Source organism: Pagrus major, chromosome 17, assembly GCF_040436345.1.
Source record: "Pagrus major chromosome 17, Pma_NU_1.0".
NCBI lineage: Eukaryota > Metazoa > Chordata > Actinopteri > Spariformes > Sparidae > Pagrus > Pagrus major.
The window spans coordinates 4,835,790-4,863,557 of record NC_133231.1 but is presented as its reverse complement, the minus strand read 5'-3'; the positions used below and the strand labels follow the sequence as shown (position 1 = coordinate 4,863,557).

Here is a 27,768-nt window from a genome sequence, read left to right as displayed (position 1 = left end):
CTTCCTTCTTTATTAGGGTCCTTGCACCAACACAGGAAAACATCTTCCCAATGACAGTTCAGTGCAATAAATCTGGGACTGTTCCGTTAATCACTCAATTGGCATCAAATGTTTGTGCAGTAGTCCTATTGTTTACATGGGGACAACACTGAGAAATAAAAAAGGCATATATTTTGAATGAGAATTTATTACAGCCAGCAGTTTACAATACAAATCACCTTTCAAAATGCTCAGCTACAACCTTTCTGAACATGGCTGATATTCTGAGCACTGACACAGTAAAATGACATAAAACAGAGGAATGCATTCAAATTTTATAATCTCAATTTTCTATGTTTTGCGTTTTTTTTTTTCAACAAATTTTTATTTATGATCAAGGTCTAGTCAAACCATCCATAGACCTGGCAGAGTCAATTGTTTTCTTCTTTTTTTAAGAAATGATTTATCATTTTGCGATGTTTTCAGAGTTTTAGGTTTTTCAATGTTTAATATTTTTTTCTCTTTTTCCATCGGTGAAGCAGGTTTCAAAATGCTCAATCTGTAAGACGAAAAAGAAAGAATAGCTTATGTTAAAGTGCACTTTATGAAATTTACCATGTAAATGTACATCTGTGTTATCCAGAACTTAAAAAATCTCCCCACACACACCTCAGACGCTGGGAACTCCAGCGGGGGTGGTGGACTTTTGAGCAGCCTCCTTCGCCTGGTGGGCCTGAAGCACAGCAACAGCCTCATCCACCTAAAAACAACAAACAAAAAAAAAAAAACACTTGACGCATATGAAGCATTACCACTGAACTCATTCAAGCAGCATGATTAGTAAATCCAGAGTCCTGCCTTGTGATGGTTTTGCTAGCGACCAAACAAATTGGGAGGAGTAAAGCGACAGACTTCCAGGTATACAAGTAACAGATTAGCCCGAAACTGACCTTTGAGCGCAGAGACTCGGGTGACTCAAGCATGTGGAGAAGCTCTGAGTTGTCGATCTCAAGCAGCATACCAGTGATCTTGCCTGCCAGGCTGGGGTGCATGTTCTGGATCAGGGGGAACAGACGCTCACCTGCAGGGAGAAGAACCATCATTAACAAGCCTCTTGAATGTACAAAACTAACTGAATGTGAATACACACAAAACTAACAAAATAAGTTTAAAGATACATTTCCTACTGCCCAAACTGTTTTGGTCATGCAAGTCCCTTATAAATGTGTGTAGATGATGTACTAACCCAGCATCTGCTTCTGTTCCTGAGGGGGGGCAGCGGCCAGCATGGAAGCAGTCAGGGGTTCCTGTCCTTGAACATGGACAGCAGGCTAAGGAAGGAAAAAGATCAGGATTAGTCCAGGAACAAATTGTGCTGTTAAAATTTGACTGTATAGCTACTATCAACTAGAAACCATCTAAATCTATTTTTATACAACATGAACAAGTGAATAGTGGTGTGTGTGGCAACGACTGTACTGATTCAGAGTCAAATTTAGTTTATTGGTAATGCTTCTTGCCAAATCCTGGTTACTGTTCTTGACATATTAGTCTTGTCATAAGTTCTATGGTTGATATCTTTGGTTGAAAGGTAAATAAAAAGCCAAGAGAAGAAGCGAGAAGTTGTATGTAAAGGGTAAAATTTAGATAGTATACGGTTCCAAATTTTTCTTTCAGTAATCAGCAAGTACAGCACATGAAAGTACATTTCTTATCTAAGTCAATAGAGTTCTTACCTGCTGCATGGTGACCTGTGGCTGGGAGGCCATGTGTTGCTGGGGGTTGCGCACACCAGCAGCATATTTGTACTGGGGCATGGTGCGCACTGGGGCGGCAGTGGCTGAAGCACCGGCAGGGCGCTGGCCGAGGGCCTGGGTCGCTGAGGTGAGGAGAGTGAACAAAAGATGAGCATGACAAGCAAAATAACAAAACAAAGCAGATTATGTGTTCTCAATGCTGAAATACTTACGCATACGCTGTGAGGCCATCATCCGTGGGACCTGGGTGTTGGCGGTGGCGGTGGGACGGATGGTATTGAAGGTCTGGGGCCTGGGAGCGGATGGGCGCATAGCATTGGGCATGTTTTGGAAGTCTGAAGGAAGAGGAAACATTTGAGATCACCACTTGAGTAGTTAGAATTAATTTTTTGCAGTAGTTTCAGCAGGTTACTGATTCATTCACATCACTCTGCAGTCCAATTTCCAGGAGTGACCAAACTGTTAACTAGTTACAATCACATGAAATAATGGTAGTTTCAATCAAGTGTCTACTTACGCTGAGGACGCACTCCTTGAGTGGCCCAACGGGGGCTGGGGCGAAGCTGGGCCAGCTGGTTGGCGGAGTAGTATGCAGCACGATTTTGGGCCTGAGGATGAAGATAGACTTATCATTTCATGGTCTCTTACTGCCAAAGTAGGTACTGAAACATTCTTATCCATTTCCCTACAAGTGACACAAGTCGCTTATTGCAGCTATACACCTGTGACTCACCTGAGGTATAGCCGCCATGAAATAGCCTGAGGGTGGGGCAGGTTGATATGGGTTGAGGACAGGGTTGGGCACTGCACGGACCGTGGCCATCCTCTGCATGTACTGGTTGGTTAGGTGGGCCTGACGCTCCTCCTTGCGCTGTGCCAGGGCCACATATAGTGGTTTTGTGGCAACAATACGCCCATTCATCTCTGTTACAGCCTTAGTGGCCTCCTCTGGTGAAGAGAAGCACACAAAGCCAAAGCCTTTGCTGCGGCCACCCTCCATCATAACCTATGGGAGGAGAAACTAGTTAAGCATCCTTTCTGATAAATTACCGTCTTGTTAAATCAACATTAAAAATTACAACCTATGACAACTGATGACAAAATTCAATCTGTAATCAAATCTTACATTTCAGCATCACAAATCAAGTAAATTAAGTCTTCACCTTAGCACTTGTAATGGTTCCAAATGGAGAGAATTCTTTACGCAGACGCTCGTCATCCAGGCCATCGTCCAGGTTTTTCACATACAGATTGACACCCTGTTATATGGAAAATGACAATGACGTAATGTTTTCTAACAAACCAACATATCAGGATCAAGTCAAATCAGCTCTTGTATTGTAGCCAGCCATGACTGACTAATAAATATGAGGTTTTAGATGAGATCACTGCTATTCATAATTTAAATTACTGCACACACTGAGTTGGATGGACAAGATAAACCTCTTTGAAGAATAATTAAGACTAAATGGCTTTTTTAGTTAGTAAATAACATTGTTTAACTAGATCATTGCCTTTCCAGAGAAAATCCTAGTAATTCTGTCCGCTTGAAAGGCATTTATGAATTTGTGCATGAGTCACATTCAAGCTACAACCGTTAAGTTGCGTCTCAAAATAACTGCCCTTTGATACGACTGCTGAAAGAAGCTCTTACAACAGAATAGAAGGCACACCAACCTGGTATCTGGTCATTCGATCCTGTTTCATCTGCTCAAATTTACGCTTGAGCTCATTCTGGCGCTCCCCTTTCTTCTGTGCACGACCCACATAGACTTGCCTGCCATTCATTTCTTTACCGTTCATGTCGTCCACTGCCTGCAACGATAAAAGCAACAGACCACTAGAATTAGCTAAACAGAAGTCAAACAGAAGTTTGTATAAAGTCATAGCCATCAGCAGAGGTACACAGACAAAAAAAATCAATTTTACAATAATCTAGATAAATATGATGGGGTAATGTCCCCTAGGAAGAGGAAATAAGGAGGTAATCCAAACCTTCTGTGCATCTTCATGTCTCTCGAAGCTGACAAACCCAAATCCCTTGGATTTGCCACTCTCGTCAGTCATGACCCGGATACTGAGTGCCGGCCCTAGAAAATACAACAGTTAATTAGCACATTTACAAGGCCATGTCACATTCTTAACATGCTTAACAATAAGCATATTATGTCTGAAATTGTGTCATCCCCTTACCATATTTACCAAACAACTCTTTCAGCTTCTCGTCATCCATGTCCTCCCCGAAGTTCTTGATGTAAACATTGGTAAATTCTCTGGCACGTGCTCCAAGCTCAGCCTCCCTCTCCTTGCGCGATTTGAATCGTCCAACAAATCTGTCAGTCAAATGATGCAACATTAGACCAGATCACACATAAAAAGACAAAACCTTTCCCAAAGTTAGTCACTCTACAGCTCTTCAGCGCCTCTTCCAATGAAATTATATAGATGGAAAAAGGATGACTAAAACCTGTCAAATTTCTGGAGCATGTCGAGAATCAATTGATCAGGGTACGCAGTGTTGACTGCAGTTAAGATTTGCCCCCAATCAATTTTATTCTAGAAGATTTGGAGTTCAAAAATCTTCCCAAAGGTACTAACTTGCAACCGTGGACTTCCCAGAGTGCAGTATTAAAAAAAGAAAAGTTTTGTACCAATTGTAAACATTAAAAACTCATGTGAATGCAATCTAGGGCTGCCCCCTAATAGTTGTCAAAAACCATTAGCCATCGAGAAGAATCTTAGCCAAAAGAGTTTATTAGTCGGCCAGTCAGAAAAAACTCCACTCATTCGTGAACTGTGCCTTGCCATTAGTACTGGGACAAAGGAATCAGGTGGGCAGTTGCAACACTGAGCTTTTTTCTTGTGACACAGAAGCCCTTTAACTGCTGTTAACACAGCTTCTGATTGGTCCACAAGTCTGGGACGTAGCTGTTTGTTGGACAGACTCAAGCCAGTGCATTATGAGATTCGGACGGACTGCCAACAACCATGCTTACATGAATTGTAATTGTTTTCAGGGTGGAAAAATTGACAACTAATCCCAGAAGACATTCTATATCAGATTTATTTTTGTCTTGCAGTGAGGCTGGATGGTGTTTCTGAAAGGTATATGATTGCAACTTAGCCCTTGAAAGAATAGCATGTCTGTTAGCTTTTGGGGGAAAAAATTGAACCTCTAACATGCAACATTCCAGAGATAAATGTCAATAACTGAGATCAACTATGTTGTATAGAACATAGTGTTTCTTTAGTGTCCAGTATCCACCAAGTTCAAGTTCAACTGGACGTGGTCCACTTCCGCCATACAGTACATTATTTTTAAATAGCATCTCATTGCATTTAAATGACCAAGCAGTTCATTGGACCTAGGCAAGTGTTAATTTGAAGCCCTGCAACATGTTGATAGGTCCCTAAGTATCTGTTTTTATATGAAGCTGGAAGTAATATATTGCTGTTTTGAAGGAACAGACTTGTGCGACGATATACAGTGATAGATAAATTAACAAAATATTCGGTGTGCATGTTTCAACACATTCAGAATCTTTAACATTAACACTTTTGCTGTTAGCAGGTATGTTTGTCACTCAATTGGCTGTGTGAGACCGAACAGATGAGCTTCAGGACAAGATGCAGTTAAATACACACTATGATTAGATGTACAAAAAATAAATAAATAACATGTTAATCAGACTCTCCTAACATTTCATCTATACTACAAAGTAATTGTAGTCAACACTTACACTTTTCTGTCATTGAGCAACATGCCATTCATTTTCTCAATGGCCCGCTCAGCAGCCTCGTGGGTTTCAAAGTGCACAAAGCCGTAACCCTTTGAGCCATTTTCATCACAAACCACCTTGGAAAAGGGAGATTTGAGCATGTCAAAAACAATCCCGAACACCATGCATTTAAAAAACACAGACACACAGTCTGCACCACCCTGGTGCAACCTTAGTCATGCAAAGTAGTTCTCTGTATGTAAAGCACTCAAACACAAAACAGAGTGATTGCGACCCCACCTACCTTGCAGGACAAGATGTTTCCAAATGCAGAAAAGGTGTCATAGAGAGCCTTGTTATCAATGGACTTATCCAGGTTCTTGATGAAGATGTTGCCCACTCCACTCTTCCTCAGGGAGGGGTCCCGCTGAGACCACATGATGCGGAGAGGCCTGCCTTTGATCACATCGAAGTTCATGGTGTCCAGGGCTCTCTCGGCTACAAAAACAGGCCCGAAACAACAAAATCCTTATCACACTGGGGTTCAATGTCCACTTTATCTACTGCAATAACTTCAGCAATTAAGATTTATATCCTTATGTTAGTTATTTCATGACAGATGTATGACAGTTTCAGTTCTAAATCATTAAATTGTGTCACATCAACGTGTTAACTACAGCACCAATAGTGCCAATTTCAAATGAAATGCTGTAACATGGCTTGTGTGCTGGATGTTCAAAATGGAGTCAGATGGTGCAACATTACTCAAACTAGTCCTCGCTATACTACGTGATGGTAAACCTACCGTCAGCAGGTTGCTGGAAATTGACATAGGCATAGCCAAGGGACCGGCGGGTGATCATGTCCCTACATACTCTGATGGACAGGATGGGCCCGGCCGGGCTGAATTTCTCGTAGAGCATGGCCTCGGTAACGTCTGGATGCAGGTCTCCCACATAGAGGGAAGCCATTGGGTAGCTAGGCGCGCTGGGATTCATGTCTGACGACGCGTGTTCTCAGGCAATGAGACAAACTGTATGGTTGTAATAGCTCAGTATTTTGCTGACAATTGTCAGTCAATATCACCCTTCTATATGGACTTGTTATTTTTATTGGTCTCTTCGGTGGCTTCACAAAAATTACGAGCGCACACACTACTAGCTGTCTTAACGGTTAGCAACGTGCGCTAGTTAGCTTGATTAGCAAAATGTCGGAACGTGGCCTAGCTGATGTGGCTCACAGACTTCACAAATTGCAATCTCTACTATTTCACAGTCAGTTCGTTACATAAACTGCCGATAGTATTCGAAGCAAATGTCCTCGTTTACAGTTACTGGAATGACAAAGCCCTTAAAGGGGGAAAAAGGTGGTTAGCTAAAATAACTGGCTAACGTTGGTCACCCACGCTTTCAACAATAACGCTAACGGCTTAGCTTTCTAGCGTTCTTCTCGTTCCGTCTTTCGTTTTTTCGAAGGCAGCGTCTTCTTCGCGTTGCTTGGGTTGGCAAATGAAATCCTGCTTCACCGATTTTTTTTTTCTTATAAAAATATGTCTGCGTGTGCTCTCTAGCTTTTGGTTTGTTTCATAATAATAAAATGTGTGCCGAGACTAGCTCCGGAGCACACCCTACGCAGACGGATTACCGGAATGAAAGGAAGGTCGGTGGAGGTTGTTTCCCGATTGCAGTCGAAACCACGGCGCGTTTGCAACCAAGGTTGACGTCACAAATCTCGCGATACTTTATATTTGATTTCATTTCGACCATCACAGATAATTCTCTGCATTAACTTAAAATGTTTCCTAGCTGTATTTGGCGTAATCATCAGGCAAGGAATGCGTAAATAATGTGCTGGGCCAACAGCCTGAGCCTTGTCTACTGTCCTGTGCACTGTTGTCGGCATTTATTTTTGTGTAGTGAGAAAAATGAAAGAGAGAAGTCATTTATATACAGCTGTTTTAAAACAGACCATGGCTGAAATAAAATAAATGTAGCAGATACATCTATTGGTAGCCGATTTTAAATGTTAGATCATTGATGAAAGCAACATTATGTAACCTTTTTTTTTTTATCTTAAAATAACAGCTAAAGCAAAATGGCAACTTCTATATAATGTTGATTTAAATATGTGAACATTTATGCATCAGTGATGTCATCAGCACATATTTCTGACTGTTTCGGCTTGACAGAGTAAATTGTATACATCACTCTCTTTGGCTGAGGTTTAGACCAACCATATCAAGGAAATGCTATTCAAACTGATTTTGATCACTGACTGAACTTGATCACTCCCTAATGTCCATAAAGGCCTGATCATCTATCATGGATAACCTCAGCAGGAACTATATAGATAATAATAGAACAAATAGTAACAATAACAATAGTATAATTTAGAAATGATTTAAATGTCCAGACTTCAGGCACTTCTGGCCAGGTAGGCAGCGTTCAGCGTACCACAATCAGTCTATCAGGGAGCACAAACCACCTGACTACATACTCATGGTGAACCCTGACTTCCTGATTATTTATTACAATATATAGCATATTTATATGCATCACCCACTGTGTTAGGCCCCACCTTGTTTAAACCTTGTGAGCAGACTGAGTCAGGGCCATCTGTGCTCTTACCTGTATTCCACTTCACTCATGGTTTCAGAGATGGCACAACAGCTCAACTTTCCTCTATGGTAGTACTGCAGTGCTCCTCTTACATGGTAATGGATGTGGGTAGGACACACCCTGAAGGCTGTGCAGATTATGTCTTTTTATTTATATATTTATTTTCCTTCAGCTGTTCACCCAAACCCTGGCAGTGAAGCAAGCTGTCTTTTTGAATTTGGAACAACAAACAAGGTTGCTGCAGTGCCACAAATGTTTGTTCATAAAATTCTCCATGCCGTTGTATCTCAACAATGCTGGGAAATTGAATACGTATACAGTGACCAAATGATGTGCCTCTACAGTGGCTCTCATGCCGCTGTTAAAGCCAACCTAGCATCAGCCCAGAACCAGCACTTTGTTCCCTTTGGTTGAAAAGGGGTAAATTAGATTTTGCAGTTGAAACTCTTCGATGGTTCTTGCATCCAAAGGCACAATGTATTGAGGGGCGTGGCGTGTGCTTGCAGTTAGGTTGGTTTCATCCAACAAGAACGAGTCTGTATGATGTAGTTAAAGGAGGATGCATCACAAAAGGAACAAAGGCATCATTGACCGGCAACAGTGGGGTATTTGCATTGGAGACACTGAACCACTCGTCTAAAATAAAGAGGACTTTCTGTGGGTCTACTTGTCTGCTCCCAGCCTCCACCTCAGGGTGACTCACTTATTCTTGTACAGTGAGTCACCGAAAACAGAGCAGCTGGTATATGTTGGTTGCTGGGTTTACCATCCAAATACAGTAAAACTTACTGCTTTTTGAGCTGAGATAACCACTTCGGAGAGTCGAAAGTCATTAACATGAACTGTAGATGACTTTAGATAATATAAATGTTGAAACAAAAACTCGAGAGCTGTGACATCACTACAATTGGACAAGTTGAAACTTTTAAATTATTATTTTTTTATTCCACTTACATGAAATTACACGTTTCCCCCAAAATAACAGTTATGCTTGGGTGTTCTGTATGAAAATTCCAAAGACATGAACAAAGCTAGCCCGCCCCACAACAATCTCCTTACATCTCCACAAACTACTTCTTATCAACATGCAGTTTAGGCAAGTATTGAAAGAAAAAAGGAAAATAAAAGACCGAACAAATAAAAATCTTCATCTGAAAAAGCAGTAACTAGATAAGCACATGGGATTTTGTTTTTTTTCACTGCTGTGCTCAGAAAAACATCAAAAATAACAAGCTTGTGTGCTCTTTTGTTCTTCAAAGTTTTATATACCTCGTAATTGAAACATAGAAATACAAAAGCAGGTAACCCATAAACAAAACGAAATATTAAGGAATAGAAAGTTGAGCAACTAACAGTAAATGGAATGTAACCTTTGTGTTCCAACAAAACCTTGCCTTCCATCTCCAGCACTTCCCCCATTACACCTCCACTGTCATACCTCTTCCCTAGTTCAGACTAACAGATGCTGTCCCCTCTAGTGTGCAGAGCCAACTCCTGACTTTGTGAAACCACAGATGTATCATTAAAAGATGGTGCTAATCAAGAACAGGACCGTTAATATGATCAGGATACATATACAGTATAACTGTTTTCTGACTCTAGAAACTCAATCTGCTTGCATTTTTCATGAGTTGAGACCCGCCACCTTAATGCAGCACCCCTGTTGCTCCCACACAAAAAAGGTCAGCAGACAAGCAACAAACCCCAAACACACTTAACCCTTCCACATAGACCCTCCCACCACACAATTAAATTACCCTCCCTCCCTATCCCCTTTTCCCCACAGTTACTACAAAAGGAGGAATAGTAAACCAATAGGAGTGAGATGAGCGTTGAGAACTAAATAGAAAAAGGATGGAGAGAGATGGACGACAATGATGATAATGAGGTGATCATGATGAAGATGAGCTGGGACGATGGCAGGTAAAACGGGGATGACTATTGGGGTCTGGCTCAATCTCTGGGCTCCTCTGTATCCTCTCCTTCCACCTGGTTATCAGAGGTCCACAGCTGAGGAAAGACAAGAAGAAGGCACACAGGAGTAAGTTGTAAAATAATGTTAAAATATTCTCTGGTTTCCTTACTGTTGTATCATAGTGAATTGAGTATGTTTGAGGTTTGGAATGATAATAAGTAATCTGAACCGTCACCTCTGGGAAACTGTGATTAGCATTTTATAGACCAAACACTTGAGAAAATAATTAGCAGACTGACCAATTATAACTAGATGCAGTCCTACTTTCATTAATCAACATTTTTCTTTAATGCACAAAATCTGTCAGTTGAGTTGGTACACGTTTAAGAAATGGAAACTTGGAAAAACTTACTGTCAAGTTGTCTCTCAGTAGCTGCATGATTAGTGTACTGTCTTTGTACGACTCTTCACTCAGTGTGTCAAGCTCTGCGATGGCATCATCAAAAGCCTGGAGGAATCAAAACAAGTATTTTATAGCTTGAAGAACGACAGTGGTCTAAATTGTGTCTGTGTTTCAAGTCAGTTGTACAAAGGTTTTATTGTTGTCTCACAATGTGTACTTAACAACAGATGCACATTTAATCTGACAAGTCCTCAGAAAAAAACTAATTGGTGATGTTCATAAATTAGCATTGCAAAGTATCGTCATGAGTATAAGGAGAGATTTAAGTGGTGTAATGAACGTACGGTCTTAGCCAGCTGGCAGGCCTCTTCAGGTGAGTTGAGGATCTCATAGAAGAAAACAGAGAAATTCAGGGCAAGACCAAGACGGATTGGGTGTGTGGGCTGCATCTCTTTTTTGCTGATCTCAAAGGCGCTTTGGTAGGCTTCCTTTGAGTCTGTAATGATTTCTGTGAGAGGGAAAAGAAAATGGCATCAGAGCTGTGGAAGGTGGCAGTGAAAAATACAATTCTCTTTAGATTTTTTAAATTGTTTAGAAAAAGGCTTCATACAATGATCTTAATTGCAAGTTTAATATTGCAAGCCTCAACTAATGCCATCTAACACAACAGCCCTGCAACAAATCATACCTTCATAAAAGCTGTGTTCAGTTTTTGTTTAACTGTTTTATGCTTAAGGTCATTTTGGAGACTAGTTTGTAGTTTGTGGTGCTGTTTAATTGAATTGCATTATAATCAGGTTTCTGATATTTTCCCCATCTCAATTATCAGTTGAAATAAGTTAGATGAATCAGCACCTCAAAAAGCATCTCTGACTGTCAACATTCTACAGCAATAAGGTAACATAAAATAGATGGGCAACAATTCTCTATGCTATTAACAAGGGCTTCTTTTTATGCTTTTGTTGAGTTTAGAGCACCATGGAGGAGGTTTGACACATAATTGGTTCTGAAAGCCTATCCAATGTGAAAAGTTGTAAATACTTTCTTACAGTTGTTTTCATAAGGCCTACTCAGAGCTAATGCAACCACACTAATTCAGAAACAATTGACTATTTTGCGCACCTTTTGCTTTAAACACAGATTAATGAGAAGATCAAAACCACTGTCATATCTGTCTGCTTAATAAAACTAAAATCAGCAGCCTTCTAGCTAGACTGGATCAAGATTAGCATAGACTGGAAACATCATGGACCTAGAGCCCATAGAGCGTGTGCACTAGAGACTTCTGCCGAGCGAGCCGACTAACTTCCTGTTTTGCGCCTGGCTAACTTGAATGAGGATAAAATAATTTAAATTGTGCGGCTCTTCTAGACTTTCCAAATGTTATTGGACCGAATGGCTCAAATTAAGACAGTAAGACAAGTCATTTCACGGATGTTGTGACGCTCCAAATAATTTATCCACTGCTTTACAGGCCCTTCTTTCACAATGTTAGCTTATGGGAAAAAGTCTTTTTGGGCCACAGTGCATCACATGACGATGTAATTACATGGTTTGGCCACTACGAAAACTGGATTCAGAGCCTTGCGCTCCTCCTGGAGGCTTGGGAAACATGGGGACTGCCACCCTAGCTGTGTCCAGGAACAAAACCCATTGAGCTCACTAATTTACACATTCCATCTTGCTGGTTTAACCCATGCAAAAAACAAGTATAAAAACATCAACTTGAGGTTTTATGGGGGGTTATTTGTGGGACCATTTTTTGGCTGGGTGCAGTAGCTTGCTGGAGTTGCCAGGCAACCGGAAAACGCTTCCACCCACCATAACTCAATTTTTACTTTGCTTTTTGCATAACAGGCTGGCTCTGTGAGAAATGTCAGTTATTTGGAAAGTAGCAATGACTGCAGACTGACTGACTTCTACTTTCTGACTTTATGATTGGCTGTATTCCTTAATACTATTAAAAGCAGACAGTGTGGACCTGCAGTTTAACACCCCAAGACCTTCCAGCTTTCTCTTTTCTACAGTTAAAGACATCCATGCCTAGCTGAGATTTGGACGCGTATATTCACGAGACCGTTGTTTCAGTAATGTTTCCTAAATTGGAACTAAAGTACACTCACTGTATTGCTGCAAAGATGAATTAAAGCCAACCTCTGCAAATTCAACAGACAAGCTTCCACTATGTCAGAAGTTCCTTTAGTTGTTTTCTGGCACTGTACCAAGGTCTTAGGGGAAAGCTGAAACCCAGAGGGGAGCTGTCAAACATCCTGTGGCACTCTTTTTATAAACGATTGTGGTAAGAGGTAGAGGGCTGAAACAAGTCAGTAAGGAAACTCATTGCCTTACAATTTCCTCTATATCTTACCCAAATGTTTGGTTTTGTGAGCCATTCGAACAAGGCAGTTTACAGCTGTGAAGACTTGGAATAAATTGTACACATCTGTGAGATGTGAGCAGTGATTTTCCTTCCTTTGACTGTTTTCATTTGATAACTTTATAGAGGCCTAAAAAGGTTACATTACATTAAAATAGAAATATTAGAGAAAACCCAAATGTTTTTCTCTTTCAAGGACTGGAAACCATCTCAGGACCATTCAAATTTTTATTGCAACCCTTTGTGGGGTGGGAGCACTGTACTGTTAGACAAGGATGAAATCAGTAAAATATATTAGCTGCAAATAGTCAGTTTAGTAGCTTTAGAGAGAAGAGATGAGGGAACAACAATAATGCTTCAGTCTAACCTCTATATAGACAGACATGTGGGCCACAAGGGGGCAAAATCTTTAAGAGAATTGAACTGAAACAGAGGGAGAGTCAGTCTGGACTCACTGTGATGTTGTGGGTATGCTTATCTAACAAAGGCTCAAATAACATGACCCCAAATACGATCTTTCTGTGGGCTTAAGATGGTCACATTGACTGAGGCCATCAAAGCCCACCAGAAACCTTTAAATTTTTTATGGTGTAGTTTAGGTTAAATTCACAACAAAAAATATCTCTGCCTTACGTTTACTTTTAACTTGTTACAGACATCTACAGCATAAAATTGACCTACTAGCTGCTGACTTTTAACAGTCAACAAAAATGACAGTGTTGACATTCAGGCACATTTATCAACGTAAGGATAAGCATACTGTGATATTGTTGTAATCAGCATTAAGGTGCCAATGTTATCAAGTTTATCCCGATACTTAAGTGGTCATTTAATAGGATTTTGTGTAACACGTCTTATTTGGCTCGGCAAGGAGTTGTAGATATACGTCCTCACAATCCAGCTTTTAAAAAGGCAAAACATACACAAATAATATTATTATTAATAATAATAATAATACTAATATAATATCAATTAATAATAAGCATAAAAAAGGGACAGAAAGTTTACCCTTCTTCTTGTCTCCAGTAGCCACCTCAGCCAAGTAGCGGTAGTAATCTCCTTTCATTTTCAAATAGAAGACTCTGCTCTCCGCAGCACTGGCTTTGGGAATGAGAAAATCATCCAAGAGACCCTGCAGCAGAAAACATAGAATAGAAACAGCAAACTGTCAGAAAAGAGCAGACTTTCTACGATAATAGAACTACAATGTATATGGCTTTCTTTACAATTGCAAAATCAGCAAAAACAGCTTGATTTGTATCCTCTCTCTATGGGTATAAAATGTGAACACAATTCGTGATGAATAAGACAGCTTTTATACGGTTCAATTAAATCCTTCACTGATTCCGGAAGAGCAATGGCTGTCATTTCAACCCATTCAAATAAACGTCATCATCAGACCTAACTGAGGGTATAGACAAGCTGGCTACCTCCAATAGTCTTAGGGCTTGAGCCTGAGACTTTGCCTGAGCTACACCACAGATGCTTCAAAGACCACTGAAGGGGGTGGACAACATGAAAATGTGGGGGAGGAGAAAGGGACGGCTGGACAGAAGAGGAGGGCGTGAAGATGGTGGAATATGGATGAAATCTGCTGGGGGTGGAGTAAAGAGCCAGGCTGCTGAACTCCTAATGAGCATTTGCTGAGGAAGTAGGTCACTGACAGAGCCCAGCTCTTTACATTAGAAGTGTGCACCACTAGCAGAAAAATGTTAATCTACTATGTTAAAACACTGTGGGACAAAGAGGGTTAAACACTGCTTTTACAGAATTAAAAGAAATTAATACTTCATTCTAATGCTGGGACACACACAGGAGGCACAGTGCTGCCCGATTCCTTTTATTTATTATACAAAATTGATTCAAATAAATGATGACATATGTATCTTAGCTGTTGTTGCCACTGAGGGTGAGTAGTTAGAGCAAACTAATGACAGTTTGAACAGGTTGTGGGGATGGGTCTTCTTTTGGCTGAATGAAGTGAATATTTTCTTTTGCGTTCTCTCAGTTGCCTGTTGATGATTTAACGTACATCTGGCTAAATCTTATGCAGCACAATACAACGGCTGTGCAATAATTCCTAGCTTGACTGCACTGTATAACACTCAGTCCACGATATTTGTGTCAGCGACAGAAGCCTTAAACATTAGAAACCCTGCTAAGAATAATGTGATACAAATGGCAACAAAAAGTGCCTCCAAAATGGCCATAAAGTTGAACCACCACCTCTGCTGTTGTATTAGCTCATAAATTGGCAACCAATTGTATACTAATGTTGTTAATTTGCTCTAGACTGGTGTAATCCATATGATAGGCCTATATATCTACACCCTTGATAAATGCCACTGCATTATGCCTGTATGGTTAAAATTGTGTTTAAGAAATCTTGTATCACATCCTTTAAATCTTAAATTTTTCTGTTGTCAATAACCAGGCTCGCATGAGAATTGGCAGTGTGTCCTGTTTTTAAGTGCAGATCTCTTCATGGCTTAACTGTAGATTTTAATGTAGTCTCCATATGGACATTTCATGTTCCAACAACCATGACCGAAAACTGTGCCATACAGAGTTGAAGGAAGAAGAATTTTCCCAAAAAAAGCCCCGACTGGCTCTATTTACCAAGCTTCCTGATTTCTACAACAATGCGTTGACTCAGCATAGGTTATAGGCCTGATTAATAGTTTCTAAATAGGAAAAGTCAAATACTGGGTTGCACTTGGGTCCATGGGTCAAAGACAAATATTGCCATTTAAGTCACAAATTGAAAAAAAAACATTGCAGTTGGTCCAAAAATGTTATGTTGGGTTATGCCATTCGATTCCACTATATGATATTAATAGTTTAAACACACAATTATTCTAAATGAATTCAGACATGAGCATTTATGTTGTCTTTAAGATCCTGTTTATTTACACAGTGTATTTGTACATTACTCCAAGTACAACGGAATAAACTAGGCTGATCTAAGAGCCTGCATTTGCCGAATGCTCTTAGACTGATATGAGGGCTAAGGGAAGCCCTCTGGGACCTGAATGTAGAACTAGGCCACTGGCAAGGGCAAAGCTAAAACTCTACAACCAAAACAGGAATAAATAAAAATGTAAATTTTCAGTAAATATTTTTTAAAAAAGGGCATGTGCACACTTGAATTGACTTGTGATATTGTTTCTGTTGCACATCCTGTAAATCTTATTAATGTCAGTGTGAGCATAGGGGTTTGTAGGTGTACTAGTGTTGTCACGATACTGGAATTTTTAAGTTTGATACAATATCTGAACACCAGAAAAATCACACACCCATCCACAACAGCCCCCAGAATTGATGGGAGGGGGTGTAATGAATGTATTCATTCATTCTTTATCCATTTGCTATTTATCTATGCTTTTTGGGTAAACCCGTGACGTTGCCAAGTTTTCGATATAGTGAGTCCCCAGGACCCACAGGTGGTCATTTGAGTGGGTCCCAGGGAAATTTAGTAGGTCCCAAATTAGCTGCTGTGACAAAGAAATTTCCCCATTTGCGGGACAAATAAAGGAATTCTGATTCTGAAATGTGTTTTCTATGTGAACTCGTGTTTGACGTTATATGGTTATAACTATGGTTGTTTGATGAAACTTCTCAAAATTAAACTAATAAAATCCCAAATCTGAAAATAAAACACGGGCACATCTACGGCTGCCCCCAAAAAGTTCACCAGCCATTCATTACAAAATGACAAAAACAGGATAGAACATAGAAGCTTACAAAAATGCACGGGATACTATCTCAATGAGGAGTTAAATATAAAAAGGAACCATAAATATACTTTTATATTAGCTGCTGCACTAGTTAAACAAAAAGTCCAACTAACAACATGCAATGGGGCAGGACCTGCTCTGTGGGCACTGTCTGCAGCCGGCAAGAGAGACGCTCCGTGGTGTGCTGCGATTTTATAACTGAACCATGAGAGGGACGCACACTTTTTACTTCTTCTGACTGTGTTGAAATCAGATTTTTTTTTCACATCACAAATGACAAAGATAGGCATTAAAACACGCGTCTGTTGCTACAGGTTAAATACTCATGTTGGCTGATAATTGACCAGCCAAATCTGATTCAACTGATAAAACCCCACATCAGGTAGGCCTATAGCCCTATCACATCATCCTGATACACTTGTCTACAGACTTCAAATAAACTAAATAGTGGGTTATTTCCATGGTTTCATCATACACATCTCCTAAATGGTAAAGCATTCGTCATCATTGTCACGAGAGAACACAATCGATCAGAGCTGATTATTCTCGACAGTGACCCAGTTTATTAACCAATACAACGTTTGTAGCTTTGGTTGTTGAAATCTGTGTCAAAGATTGGTCAAAATTGTGGCAGCAGAAAGCATCATGTCAGGATCATTACGATATGCACAGTGTGCAGATGGTCGGAAGTGACAATCAGTGGATTTTTTTTACTGTCTGGATAGTGAGTTTCCTTTAATAATTATTTTGGTATATTTTCGGTGATCACAATGTAGCATTTTCTGGGATATAATATGGTACATCCACAGACGCATAGAAAGTGACTTCAGAGTGTCGTTTTCGGATTGTAATGCATCAGAGGTGCAGAATGGGTCCATATCAACAACACTGAACAGAGTTTTTTGGGGTTAACAAGCAACATAAACGCCCACTTTAAGTTTGCTAAGGTGAGAAAGAAGGTGCAAGCCTCTTTTTTTGGTCTTCACACAACTGCTTCTGTCACTTTGTGTGTACTGCAATAACAATAATGTAATGTGCGATAACATGAATACCATGGAGGAAAGACTGTCCAAAGGTACGCACTTTTCTCCACATTTGAGTCATAGCGTTTGTCCATGTCCTTGTATGAAGGTCGGCTTTTTATCCAGCTTTTAAGTCTGAACATTCAGAAAAGGAACAAAAGCATCATTTTGACGTAACCAACCACACCTCGTACAAACTCGTTGAATTCAAGTATACCCCAGCCTCATCCCTGTCCTACACCTCCTCTTTCTCTCCCTTCTTTACTGTCACCCATCTCTATTTTGGTCCCCATATGGCTGTTTCGGCCGAAGTAGAGGTCAATGAGCCAGAACGCTGGTGGCATTATAGGATTAGGACCTGGTGAGTCACCAGGCAGAGAACGCACAGGCTGAGAGAAGAACAGAGTAGCAGAGCTCCTACAGATGGCTACAGTATTTCATAGGACAATATGAAACTTGTCAGGATATAAGCTTTTTCTATGCGTTTTGGCCTAGCGTAAACAGCATTTTAAGTCACTGAAAACGGAGCTTTTGGAAAACTCCTTCCAGGTTGGAGTTATTCAGAAATTCTGTTTTCACATTTATCAGTGTTTGTATTGTATTTAAGTTTGTACAGTGACTGAATGGATGTTGGTCTATGAAGAGCAGTCATTTTTCACTGCCGTGTCCATAGTATTTTCTGTATCTGAGCAACAGACCAAAATATACAATCTACTTCCCATCTATAACGGCGCACATATGCAAAGTATATGGCCATGGGATAGGTATTTCAGTTGTGCTACTATGGACAGGGAATATTTCTGAAATCTGGACAGATCCCATTAGAACGGACAATCCTGTTTCCAAAAATACCTGTATGTGTGGACTAGGCCTAATGCTCTGTATACTTATACATCCTAAGTGTTGACTGATACATGGTCAGCAGTATGCTTAGCATAGGGTCAAGTTACCCTCGTCGCTTTAGGATAACAAAAGCCCTTTTCAGGCAGGGATTCCGCAATATCGCCACAACAAAGGCTCGTCTCTACATCGCCTTTGTTCACAATGAACCAAGCCACGCTGTGCCATTTCATACAGCATGGTGCCGTTGTGAAACCAAAAGAGGTGTGGTGGTACACATAACGTTGAGATTTTTGCTACAAACTACATCACATAATCACCATCAGTAAATTGCAGACCCCACCTGGCTCTCAACTCATGAAGAGGGATGCTGTTTTCCTGGGGGAAGTTCACCAAAGACTTTTTGGATTGCAGTGACTTTTCCACATTAAATTTTGTGATTTTATTTAAGTGGTCAAGGACACTACCTGCTACCACATTAGCGTTTGGTCTTGTAATGTTGATTTGTGGGTTGAAATGTATGGCAAGCCCTTTTGACACTTAATAGCTAGACTGGATAGGTATTGCAGATATCCATAATTCAACTCTTCCTGGTCAAAAAAGAACATTTTGTATATCCACAATTGTCATTTCAGATAAATTACAGATATATCCAAATGTCGTTTTGACAAGTCAAAATGACGTCATCGATATCATGAATGAAAACTTTGACTAGTCATAATGTATTAACAACTTGTCAAAATGAGGTGGTCGAGATCTTTAATCTTCATTCAGGATAGTCAGATTTAGTCTATACGTGTTGAAAAGGCTCTCCCATAGGAGTGTGGGACATTTCTTTTATTTTGAGCGATATCCAGTGAAGGATCTGTTCAGCTGTCAAGACCACAAAGCTATCAGACTGAACAGCATGAGACTGCCACACCCCTGCCCCGCCCGGCCAGCTTAAAGGCTGGCCAGACTGGATGGGTGAGAAGCGCCTGTGCATGGCATTATATCTTGCTTTTTCTTCCGGCGTCCATTTTAACAGGTTAGAGCTGGCTGGGTGACAAGCGCTGAGGCACAAATAGATCTGAAAACGACCTGAAGACAGTCATAGACATCACACGAGCTTTTCACTAAAGTTTTAATGTCTGTAGAAAATGTCAAAGACATGAAGAGAATACACATAGCTTTCTCCTTTCCTCCCTCCCTCTTTCTCGCTCTTTCAAAAGGGGTAAACGAAAAATCAGGTCGTCATATTTATCGATAATATCAAAAGGTAAACTCCATGTAAACAGATGGGGCAGGCAGGAGCCACGCTGCAGCATCAAGGCGAACAGTTGTGAACACAAACACGCGAGTGCGCACCAACAGCTCAGAAATTCAGCCGCCACAAACTACGCAAGCATCCAGTGTGGCCAGCCTGTTACACTTTCACACAGAGGTCAGTTCTCCTCTGTTGCGGCTGTGTTACTAGCTCTGCTGGTGGATCAGAAGTGGAACGAAACTGTCCCCCCATTCTGCCTCTGTAACTTTCATAACGACGGCCAGGCGGAATAACGGCACAACGTTCCCACTTTGAAAAGGCAGTGTGAATGGGGCTAAATACTTTTATTAAGACACAACATGACATTCAGCCAAACACAATCTTTATAATACAGAAAATTCAGCAGTTATTTTATTTTTGTGTGTAGGAACAACACTCAATCTACACCTTTTTAACTATTGCATAGAGAAACTAATCTGAGGTATAACCACAGCTAAGCTTATTTTACCCAACAGATAACTACAGCATACAGTCTAATGCAATCTGATACAACTGTTCTGCCACAAAGTCTATTTTTAATGATGCCTAAAATGCTCAGTTTTGTTGACACAGTCATAGAGACAGATGGGATATGGCAGCATTTTATCAAACCAGCAAAATGTGAAACCTTTCAAACCCTTACAGAATCTAAGTAGGTTTAACTTTTATCCTTTGTATGTTGCCAGAGTAATATAATAACTATAACTAACATTTGGTTCAGGTCTGGGATCATCAGTTAAACTACAGTTTTTAGTGGTAGCTACTAAATTAATTGAGAAAAACATTGCTAGTATGATTAAATGTTACCTGTAGCTACAACCTGAAACTGGTGTTTTTTCACCAACTACTTGATCAAATTCTAGAAGTCCTGATTCAGAAATATAAAGTTGTTTAACTCAAATTAGGTGTGTGATTTTTACTTCAGGGCTGCTATACTGGATTGCATTAGATTGTACAGACAGATAAAGTGGTCACTAAGTATTTACACACAATTTCCTGCACTGTGTGCTTTATGTCATTCTCAATCTCGGGGTGATCGATTTATAACTTGATGGCAGCTTGAACTGCTGCTCAAAGGATGTTGCCATTTCACTATACCTACTCGATAGGCTTAACACACTTACCACTTCACATAGTGTTGGAAAATCTGGCTAACTAGGACTATGACTGATTCACGTAAAAAAAAAAATTAAAAAAAAAAACAATATCCAGAGGATTGGATCAGGATGTTCCACATTTACTTGTTCACATACGCAGCACACAACTGGAGATTGTCAGCGTCAGACATGTTCACATTATGTTTTGGGCATGAGGCAGTGCCTGGGTAGATGGCTACAAACTTCTCCATATTTATGATCGTTTGGGGCGTTGATATCAATGCTACATGTAGCGTGGATCCGCAATTTCAACGAAAGAGTGGAAAGTAATATACAAGCAAGTAGAGAGGAGTATGAAACAGCTACACACCGTGCACGAAGATCCCACCATAGAAAGAAAGCTGTAGCATTTTGGATCTGTGCCCATCAGCAGCATGAAGGTGGAGGTGTGAGACACCAGGCAGGCAAATATTCTGGGCAGTTTTCTAAAACTTTGATGACGAGCAGTTCAAATGCCATTTATGTCCCAGTGTACGTTTAAGTTTGTGTTACAGGTGATTAAACAAGCACTAACACGGAAGATTACACATTGTCGCCACGCCCGCTCACCGCTCACTCACTATGAATTCACTACAGACAATTGTCTGCTGAATTCACATGTGGCTCACCTGGACTTATTACTAGGGAGCTGGCAGGGTAAAGTCTGGGGCAAATAATGCAGACATTTGTGTTCACGCATACGGCTCCTCCGGGTATACTCTGGATAAATCCACAGCTCGGGTGCATTTGTGAATTTGTGAAAGGGGCTTTAAAAACACTTTGTTTTCATTACAGGGGCATGTATGAGGAAGAATGCCATGATAAGCTGTAGGTCATCATTGATGAAAGATAATTAAAGCTGGAAAACTTCAGCCGAGTAGAAATGAAGCAACCATTGGAACACAACCAGTTCCACTTCGTCTTGTTGACAGACATGACACACCCAACAACATGAGCTGTTGAAGGGAGGTATGACTGTAGAGTTAAGACTCACTCTTCAGTCATCCAGCATTTGTTCACATAATCTGACTTACAAGAGGAAATGACTGTCTGAAATAATTTGCCTTTAATATTATTTTTTTTTTAAACAAATTTTGTCTAGAGACCTTGCTTTTGCCTCATCAGTTACTGTCACTCTACCGCTGGTCACTACATTTTGGCATGCACAATGTCTTGACAATTAGTGTTGTGTAGTTATAGTGAAACAAATCCCTTTGAGACATGCATCACAATGTGTAAATATGATGGCAATTTACTTGTCTGTTTTATGTCTGCATTAGTGCTAAAATAAAAAAAATGCTGTAACACTTCCGACATAAGTCATAATTCAATGTGATCAAATTAACTTAAGGGTTACTGCAGCACAAGGTAAAAAGCACACAAAGACTACAGGTACATTTTGTTCTACCTTTAACAGCACTGAACAGACAACACTTGTTGTTAAACAGTCACTACTTTAACAGATAGATACATTTGCATGCAAGTCCAACAAAATTGTCAAATGAAATGTTATCTCACCAGCACTTCCCTGCAGATTTTTTCCAGCTCGCTTTCAATCTTTTCCCGGTACTCTTTGGCCATTTCCTTCTTTTTTTCGCTGCCCTCAGCAGCCTTCTGCTCAATGCTGGACACCACACGCCATGAGGAGCGCCGGGCACCCACTACATTCTTGTAGGCCACAGAGAGCAGGTTACGCTCCTCGTTCGTCAGCTCCTCGCTGTCTTTCGTCACAGACATCATTGCGGCAGCCATGTCATCATAGCGCTCAGCCTGCTCGGCCAGCTTGGCCTTTTGCACCAGTTCCTTTGGGGGTGCCTCGGTCATGACTGCTCACTGGAGGAAGGAAAGCAGAGAGGAAAAGAGGACATCTGAAGGTCAATTAAATGAGTGACGAATGTAAATGGACCATTGACTAATTACCAGTCTTTCATATAACTTAAGGTGTAGAACTAAGGAAAGTGAAAAATATAACTTAAAAGAGTCATTTGTGAGGCTAATGAGAGTGTAAACCATCAGGAAGAGAGAAATCTTCTGTATTGGCTCTCAACTGAATTCATCAAGAGATGTGGGTCTCTACTCAGTCCAGGGAAGCTATCACACCAAATTAAATAGGTTAACTGAAGTTGTGGCACATGATGCAACTGCCATCTTTCAGGCGTGCTGCTTTTTCAAGGAAACACAGATGTACAACAAGGAGTTTAACAAGGACCAATATTAAGCTTAAAGAAATGTGAAAATAATCATTGCTGAAATGCAAGTTTCTTGGACAAATAAAAAGGCATAGGAAGTAAGTTGTAGTTGCATTAAAATATATGCCTGCACTACTATGACTGTGCTACAGCACTGCAATAGCCTCGCTGTATTGAATGCTATGGGTTTCTAAGAGGAGAAAAGATATCAGCAGAAACAACGTAAATGCAGTCAATGTGTAATCTTCACACACACACACAGCCAGCCCATGGGAATTATCATCACTAGATCAATAGCCTACATCCGTTTGACCCATCCAAAACAGCCAGAGGGGTTCCACAGAATCAATCACTGTTTCCATTCCGAATTGCAGTTTGTGTGCTGTGTTCACAATCTGCTGATACAGAAAATGAAACAATTTCTAACGTAGGTTTCACCATCATAGAGAGTTTGGCAATCTAAATAAACTCGAAATTTTAATAAAAATAATCATTATTAGTATTATTTGTACACATCATGTTTGGCGCAACATGGATTCAATACCGTTACCGATGAAAAGTATACATTTGTATTATCCTGCAGAACACAGCATGTGTTTTCTAGCTTCTTTTTTTTTATGCGAAAAAGAAAAAAGAAAAAAAAAAATCACAGAAACTCCCAAATTGTTCTATGATTTCAGTTTTTGCTGAATGTAAGAATATTCGCCGCAACAACGCCTGGTTCATGCATGAAGAACTGTTCTCGGCAGGCCTACTGCTGGTAAGCGCCCATAGCAGACGCGGATGCGCCTCCCGGTACACACACCACACCCATCCCTGTACCTGTGGCTCCTCCGACGAGCACACGGAAATACAGTGCCAAACTAAAGCGGCTTTCTGTGATTGATTTCAGTCAATCTGGTCGGTATGAACCCAAACGCGCGTCAAATAAATGTACACAGTTCTGACGAGACGCACCGCTGGGTGAAGCTACAGCTAACTGCACCGTTATATATCATGTAGCCTTTCACCGTGCAGGCCTCGTGACCCGTTACCAGTATGGCGCCGACTATTTCCTGAAATAGAAGCATTCAAGGGTAAGCGTTTTAGGGCGAGTCGTTACACCCATTTTAATGCTAATCCGACACGTTAATGATGTGAATACACAACTTCGAACGTTTGTCTTAGCCTCGGACCGAAAGAGAGCTTGGTTTGTTGGCGTTAGTTTGTTTGCCCGTCGAGGGCAGATTTGATCTGTATCCTGTGGATTTAGCTAATGCACTTCTTGACCACTAAAAATAGCGAATAAAACTAAAACACCACAACATCGTGGCACAATATGATATTATACCTTGCTGGTAGTGTCAACTGTTAATTAATATCACAATCTTACAGAAACTGAAACTAAAATTGAGATTATACCTCAAGACATAACCGATTTAGTTGCGATATTTTACAAGCTACAGGCACACTTAATAAACCAGCTAACAAAGCCCGACAAATTACTTGAGTTAATTGGTTTATTGTTTGTTAGCCAACACCTCAGAATATCAGATCTTCAGTCCTCGACCTGACACGCCTTCCCTTTCTGCCCGTCTGATGTTCCAGTTTGAAACCAGCCATTAGACATATCCCATACTGTAGCTAAGCTAACCATTGTTCTTTGGTCTGACGATTGTCGCCGCTAGATTCAGCGCCAGTCATTGGAGACAATACGCTTCCATTGTTACCCTGTTTAACGGTTCGTTCGAAGACCTTACGATTAATTATGCAAACGCGAGAGTGCGGTTGTAGAAGCTGCATTTCCTTTCATACCTGAGTGCTGGCAGATAGCAGTGATGTCGGCGGTTCAGTCTACAGCTGATTCTCTCGGCCGGCCCGTCTGAATGTGTTCCACGGGGTTTCCCTCCTATCACACCAGTCCAAGACACGGCCAGGGAAGGGGTACTGACGTCAAACATTACCAAGGCAACCGAACATGAGCCATTGTGGGAGTAGTAGTTTTTTCCCCATCGACGTTACTGCCCTAGTCTTACGAGGCAAATGCATGATAATGTCGTCAATATAAGGACATTTTGATGTTTTTCTAAATGAAATAAAGTCATATTTAAAATATAGTAAATTATGTTACCATTTTATGATACACCACTTCGTATAGCCTAATCAGCTCACAACCCTGAATGCATTACTGACACTAAATGTAGTGCAAATCTATGGAAACTTCACCTTATGGCTTTTCACACTGCATATTCTTAGCCCAGAATTATCCTTAGCCCAGGGCTATGAGTTAACTCTTGGATAAATTAGCTTGTTTTCATGCACAAATTTGTAACCGAAGCCCTAAGCTATACAATTCACACTGCATTCCTACCAGCCCTGCGTTAAACATCTGTTGAAACCTACAGCTACGTTTACTAGTTTACTAGAATGCAGCATGGTTACTCTGTTTACTTTATCCCCATGTCACCCTTCTCTGGAGCAGGGCAAGCAAGCCCTAGGCTAAAGTCCGTGTTTCAAGCTTCTTACCAAATCCAAATCAAGGGTGTCACATGTTGTACAAATTGTAAAGCCCACTGAGGAAAATTCTGATTTGGGATTCTGGGCTGTATAAATAAAAACTGAAACTGACTTGAACTGCATTTTGGAGTATTTGCTGGAGATGCTGAGAGCATCACAGACTAGAACACAGGACACAGTGCTACAGCATATCTTGCCTAATAGAAACTACTATTTCTGCATTCTGGTTGGTTTCCAAGGGGAGAGAGTGAAGCTATTTTTGCCTTGTCACATGTTTTCCCCCCGGGCCAAGATTTCAAGCTTGTAACCTATTTAAGGGCAGATCAGATAATGTCGGCTGTAGAAGTGCACAAAGCACCAGTGCTAAAAAATTCATGTCTACTCTCACTTGTCGAAGTCTGGTCCAGGAAGTGTGTAGTACCAAGCCAGAGGGATTTCAAGCAAAGCGATAACCTAAACATGCATAACCGGTTAGGCGAGTTCTTAGTAAGTCTATCGACCTCATCTTGAGAACTTGAGCACACTTTCTCACACATTTCACATTCTCACACACACACACACACACACACACACACAAATGTTCTGTTAAGTGTTAATGTTAAGTGTTTCTCAGCAATAGCTTGAGATTTATTAGTTAAGTTGATTGTCTGTAAATACTTTTAATTAAAAACATTTTTATGTCATACTCAAGTCTGTGAGAGCCACACAGACATTATTGGAACACTTTTACATGTTCAGATAATGTCTGTGACCAAGTCATGTATTGAGTCAACAAATGACAAACTGTTGTACATTAATGGATCAGTCTCTTCATAAGTCAAGGCAATATCCCACCCAGCTCCAGTTACTCTCCTCATAATGATCCATCACATACCACACCATCATATCGTTACCACTCTTAGATAATTACAACAATCTGTCAGGTATTTGTGTGCCTGTGTGATTGCTTGTCTGTTATTTAATCCAAAATTTACAGGGGCGTTGGTTTACAAACTGGAGGTGAAGAGTTTAAAAGGAAAGGGTGATGACCTGGCACAGAGGCTCTAATAAAGAGCCATAATTTGACCCAATCTAGGGACTAAAAGTTAGGATATTAGTGCTTATCACACTGCCTATCTTAGGGCTATACTGAGCACTAGGCTAAGAGTTGACCCTGGGAAACACAGATTGCCCCGGGCTATAGAAGTCACACTGCACTTCTACTAGCCCTGGGTTAAATTTCTGTGGGAGCACACATAATGGTAACATTCTAGAATGTCGTGTTTACTTTATCTGTTTCACACGGGCACATTTTGGCACTATGTTTAGTTGATTCAGGGGACAACCCCACGAGCTAGGGGCTAACCCTGCTCCAGAACAGGGCCAAGAACCCCTTGGCTATAGCTGGGGTTAGCCCACTTTGGAATGTGCCAGGATTGTGCCAGTGTGATTGATTTCGTAGCCTGGCTGGCTAACAGCTACCTTAGCCTGGGGCTAAGTGCAGTGGGGAAAAACACTATTTTGTCCTCTGCTGCTTCAATGTGTTCCATTCTGTTTTAAATTTATCTTTTATGAATCCCCAAACTTATTGGAAGTGCTATACTAAATCACTTGAGTAATCCTTTAAAAGCTGCTCTGAGCTTTTGTGTTGTATTAGCTAACTTCCTGTCCATTTTGCAGTTAGCAATCGTTACAAATATGGTACAGTTGACTATCGTGATGATATCGTTCAGTGAGTTTTTGGTATTGTTACATCATCTGTCATTTGGCCTGTCCTGGTAAAATCATATTTAAAATGTTTTTTGTTGTTTATTGTTGTTTTTTTGTTTTTCTGTCCTAGAATCCAGAGGTCCCAATGCCTTTCTTTGTATTTGCAGGAAAGCCCTTCTTGGAGGTCCTCAGGTGGATGACATCCCCATAGTGCCATGTCTGTTTATTTTGTTTTTAACAGTCAGCACCAAATGAGGGTCAGAAACACTCTTCCACATCAAATGCATCCAAAGAAAAAGATTTTTCCCACTGTCTTCAGGACTCCTATATCTATCTCTGAACCCCTCTCTCACACACAGACATACTTCCATGTTATTGTCTTTTGCCTAAGCATCACATAACTTGCATTTGTGTTCATCTGTTCAGTCTTTATCAAATTAAAGTTTTTGATAATTGGGCTATACTTGTAGCCTACATTAGCCAAGTATTGTACTTATTTAAAGTTTTGGGATACTTATGTTACAGTATTTCCATTTTATGCTACCTTATCTTATACTCCACTATAATTCAGAGGAAGCTACTGTACTTTTTATTCTACTACATTCA

The 27,768-nt window shown here is 40.5% G+C and overlaps 2 protein-coding genes across 3 annotated transcripts; both read right to left on the bottom strand.

The window, feature by feature from the left end:
* Window positions 1-169: 169 nt before the first annotated feature.
* Window positions 170-7,143, bottom strand: LOC141011429 (polyadenylate-binding protein 1A). Of its 2 annotated transcripts, none has more exons than XM_073484582.1 (15): window positions 6,261-7,143; window positions 5,760-5,953; window positions 5,477-5,592; window positions 3,930-4,069; window positions 3,732-3,826; window positions 3,414-3,551; window positions 2,900-2,995; window positions 2,470-2,742; window positions 2,254-2,344; window positions 1,949-2,071; window positions 1,716-1,858; window positions 1,226-1,310; window positions 930-1,060; window positions 649-739; window positions 170-538 (listed from the first exon to the last, which is right to left on the bottom strand). In XM_073484582.1, exons 1-14 carry the CDS (start codon window positions 6,451-6,453, stop codon window positions 650-652), a joined length of 1,908 nt encoding a protein of 635 aa, XP_073340683.1. In that variant the 5' UTR covers window positions 6,454-7,143; the 3' UTR covers window positions 170-538; window position 649. The 2 variants fall into 2 exon arrangements, with proteins under 2 accessions (XP_073340683.1, XP_073340685.1); XM_073484584.1 differs by having other exon boundaries at window positions 3,939-4,069; window positions 6,261-6,549.
* Window positions 7,144-8,993: 1,850 nt separating this feature from the next.
* On the bottom strand, window positions 8,994-24,862 carry LOC141011847 (14-3-3 protein zeta/delta-like). Its single transcript, XM_073485171.1, has 6 exons — window positions 24,772-24,862; window positions 22,307-22,621; window positions 13,777-13,900; window positions 10,736-10,899; window positions 10,401-10,496; window positions 8,994-10,083 (listed from the first exon to the last, which is right to left on the bottom strand). Exons 2-6 carry the CDS (start codon window positions 22,610-22,612, stop codon window positions 10,027-10,029), a joined length of 747 nt encoding a protein of 248 aa, XP_073341272.1. The 5' UTR covers window positions 22,613-22,621; window positions 24,772-24,862; the 3' UTR covers window positions 8,994-10,026.
* Window positions 24,863-27,768: the final 2,906 nt, after the last annotated feature.

Coding starts and splice junctions, on each gene's coding strand:
- LOC141011429 (XM_073484582.1), bottom strand. CDS start 6,453: ATGAATCCCAGCGCGCCTAGCTACCCAATGGCTTCCCTCTATGTGGGA. Junction 2,743..2,899: donor GAACCATTACAAGTGCTAAG/GTGAAGACTTAA, acceptor CTCCTCCCATAG/GTTATGATGGAGGGTGGCCG. Junction 1,061..1,225: donor GGAACAGAAGCAGATGCTGG/GTTAGTACATCA, acceptor TTCTCCCTGCAG/GTGAGCGTCTGTTCCCCCTG.
- LOC141011847 (XM_073485171.1), bottom strand. CDS start 22,612: ATGACCGAGGCACCCCCAAAGGAACTGGTGCAAAAGGCCAAGCTGGCC. Junction 10,900..13,776: donor TACTGGAGACAAGAAGAAGG/GTAAACTTTCTG, acceptor TCCCTCTCACAG/AAATCATTACAGACTCAAAG. Junction 10,084..10,400: donor TACTGAGAGACAACTTGACA/GTAAGTTTTTCC, acceptor GTCTTTCCTCAG/CTGTGGACCTCTGATAACCA.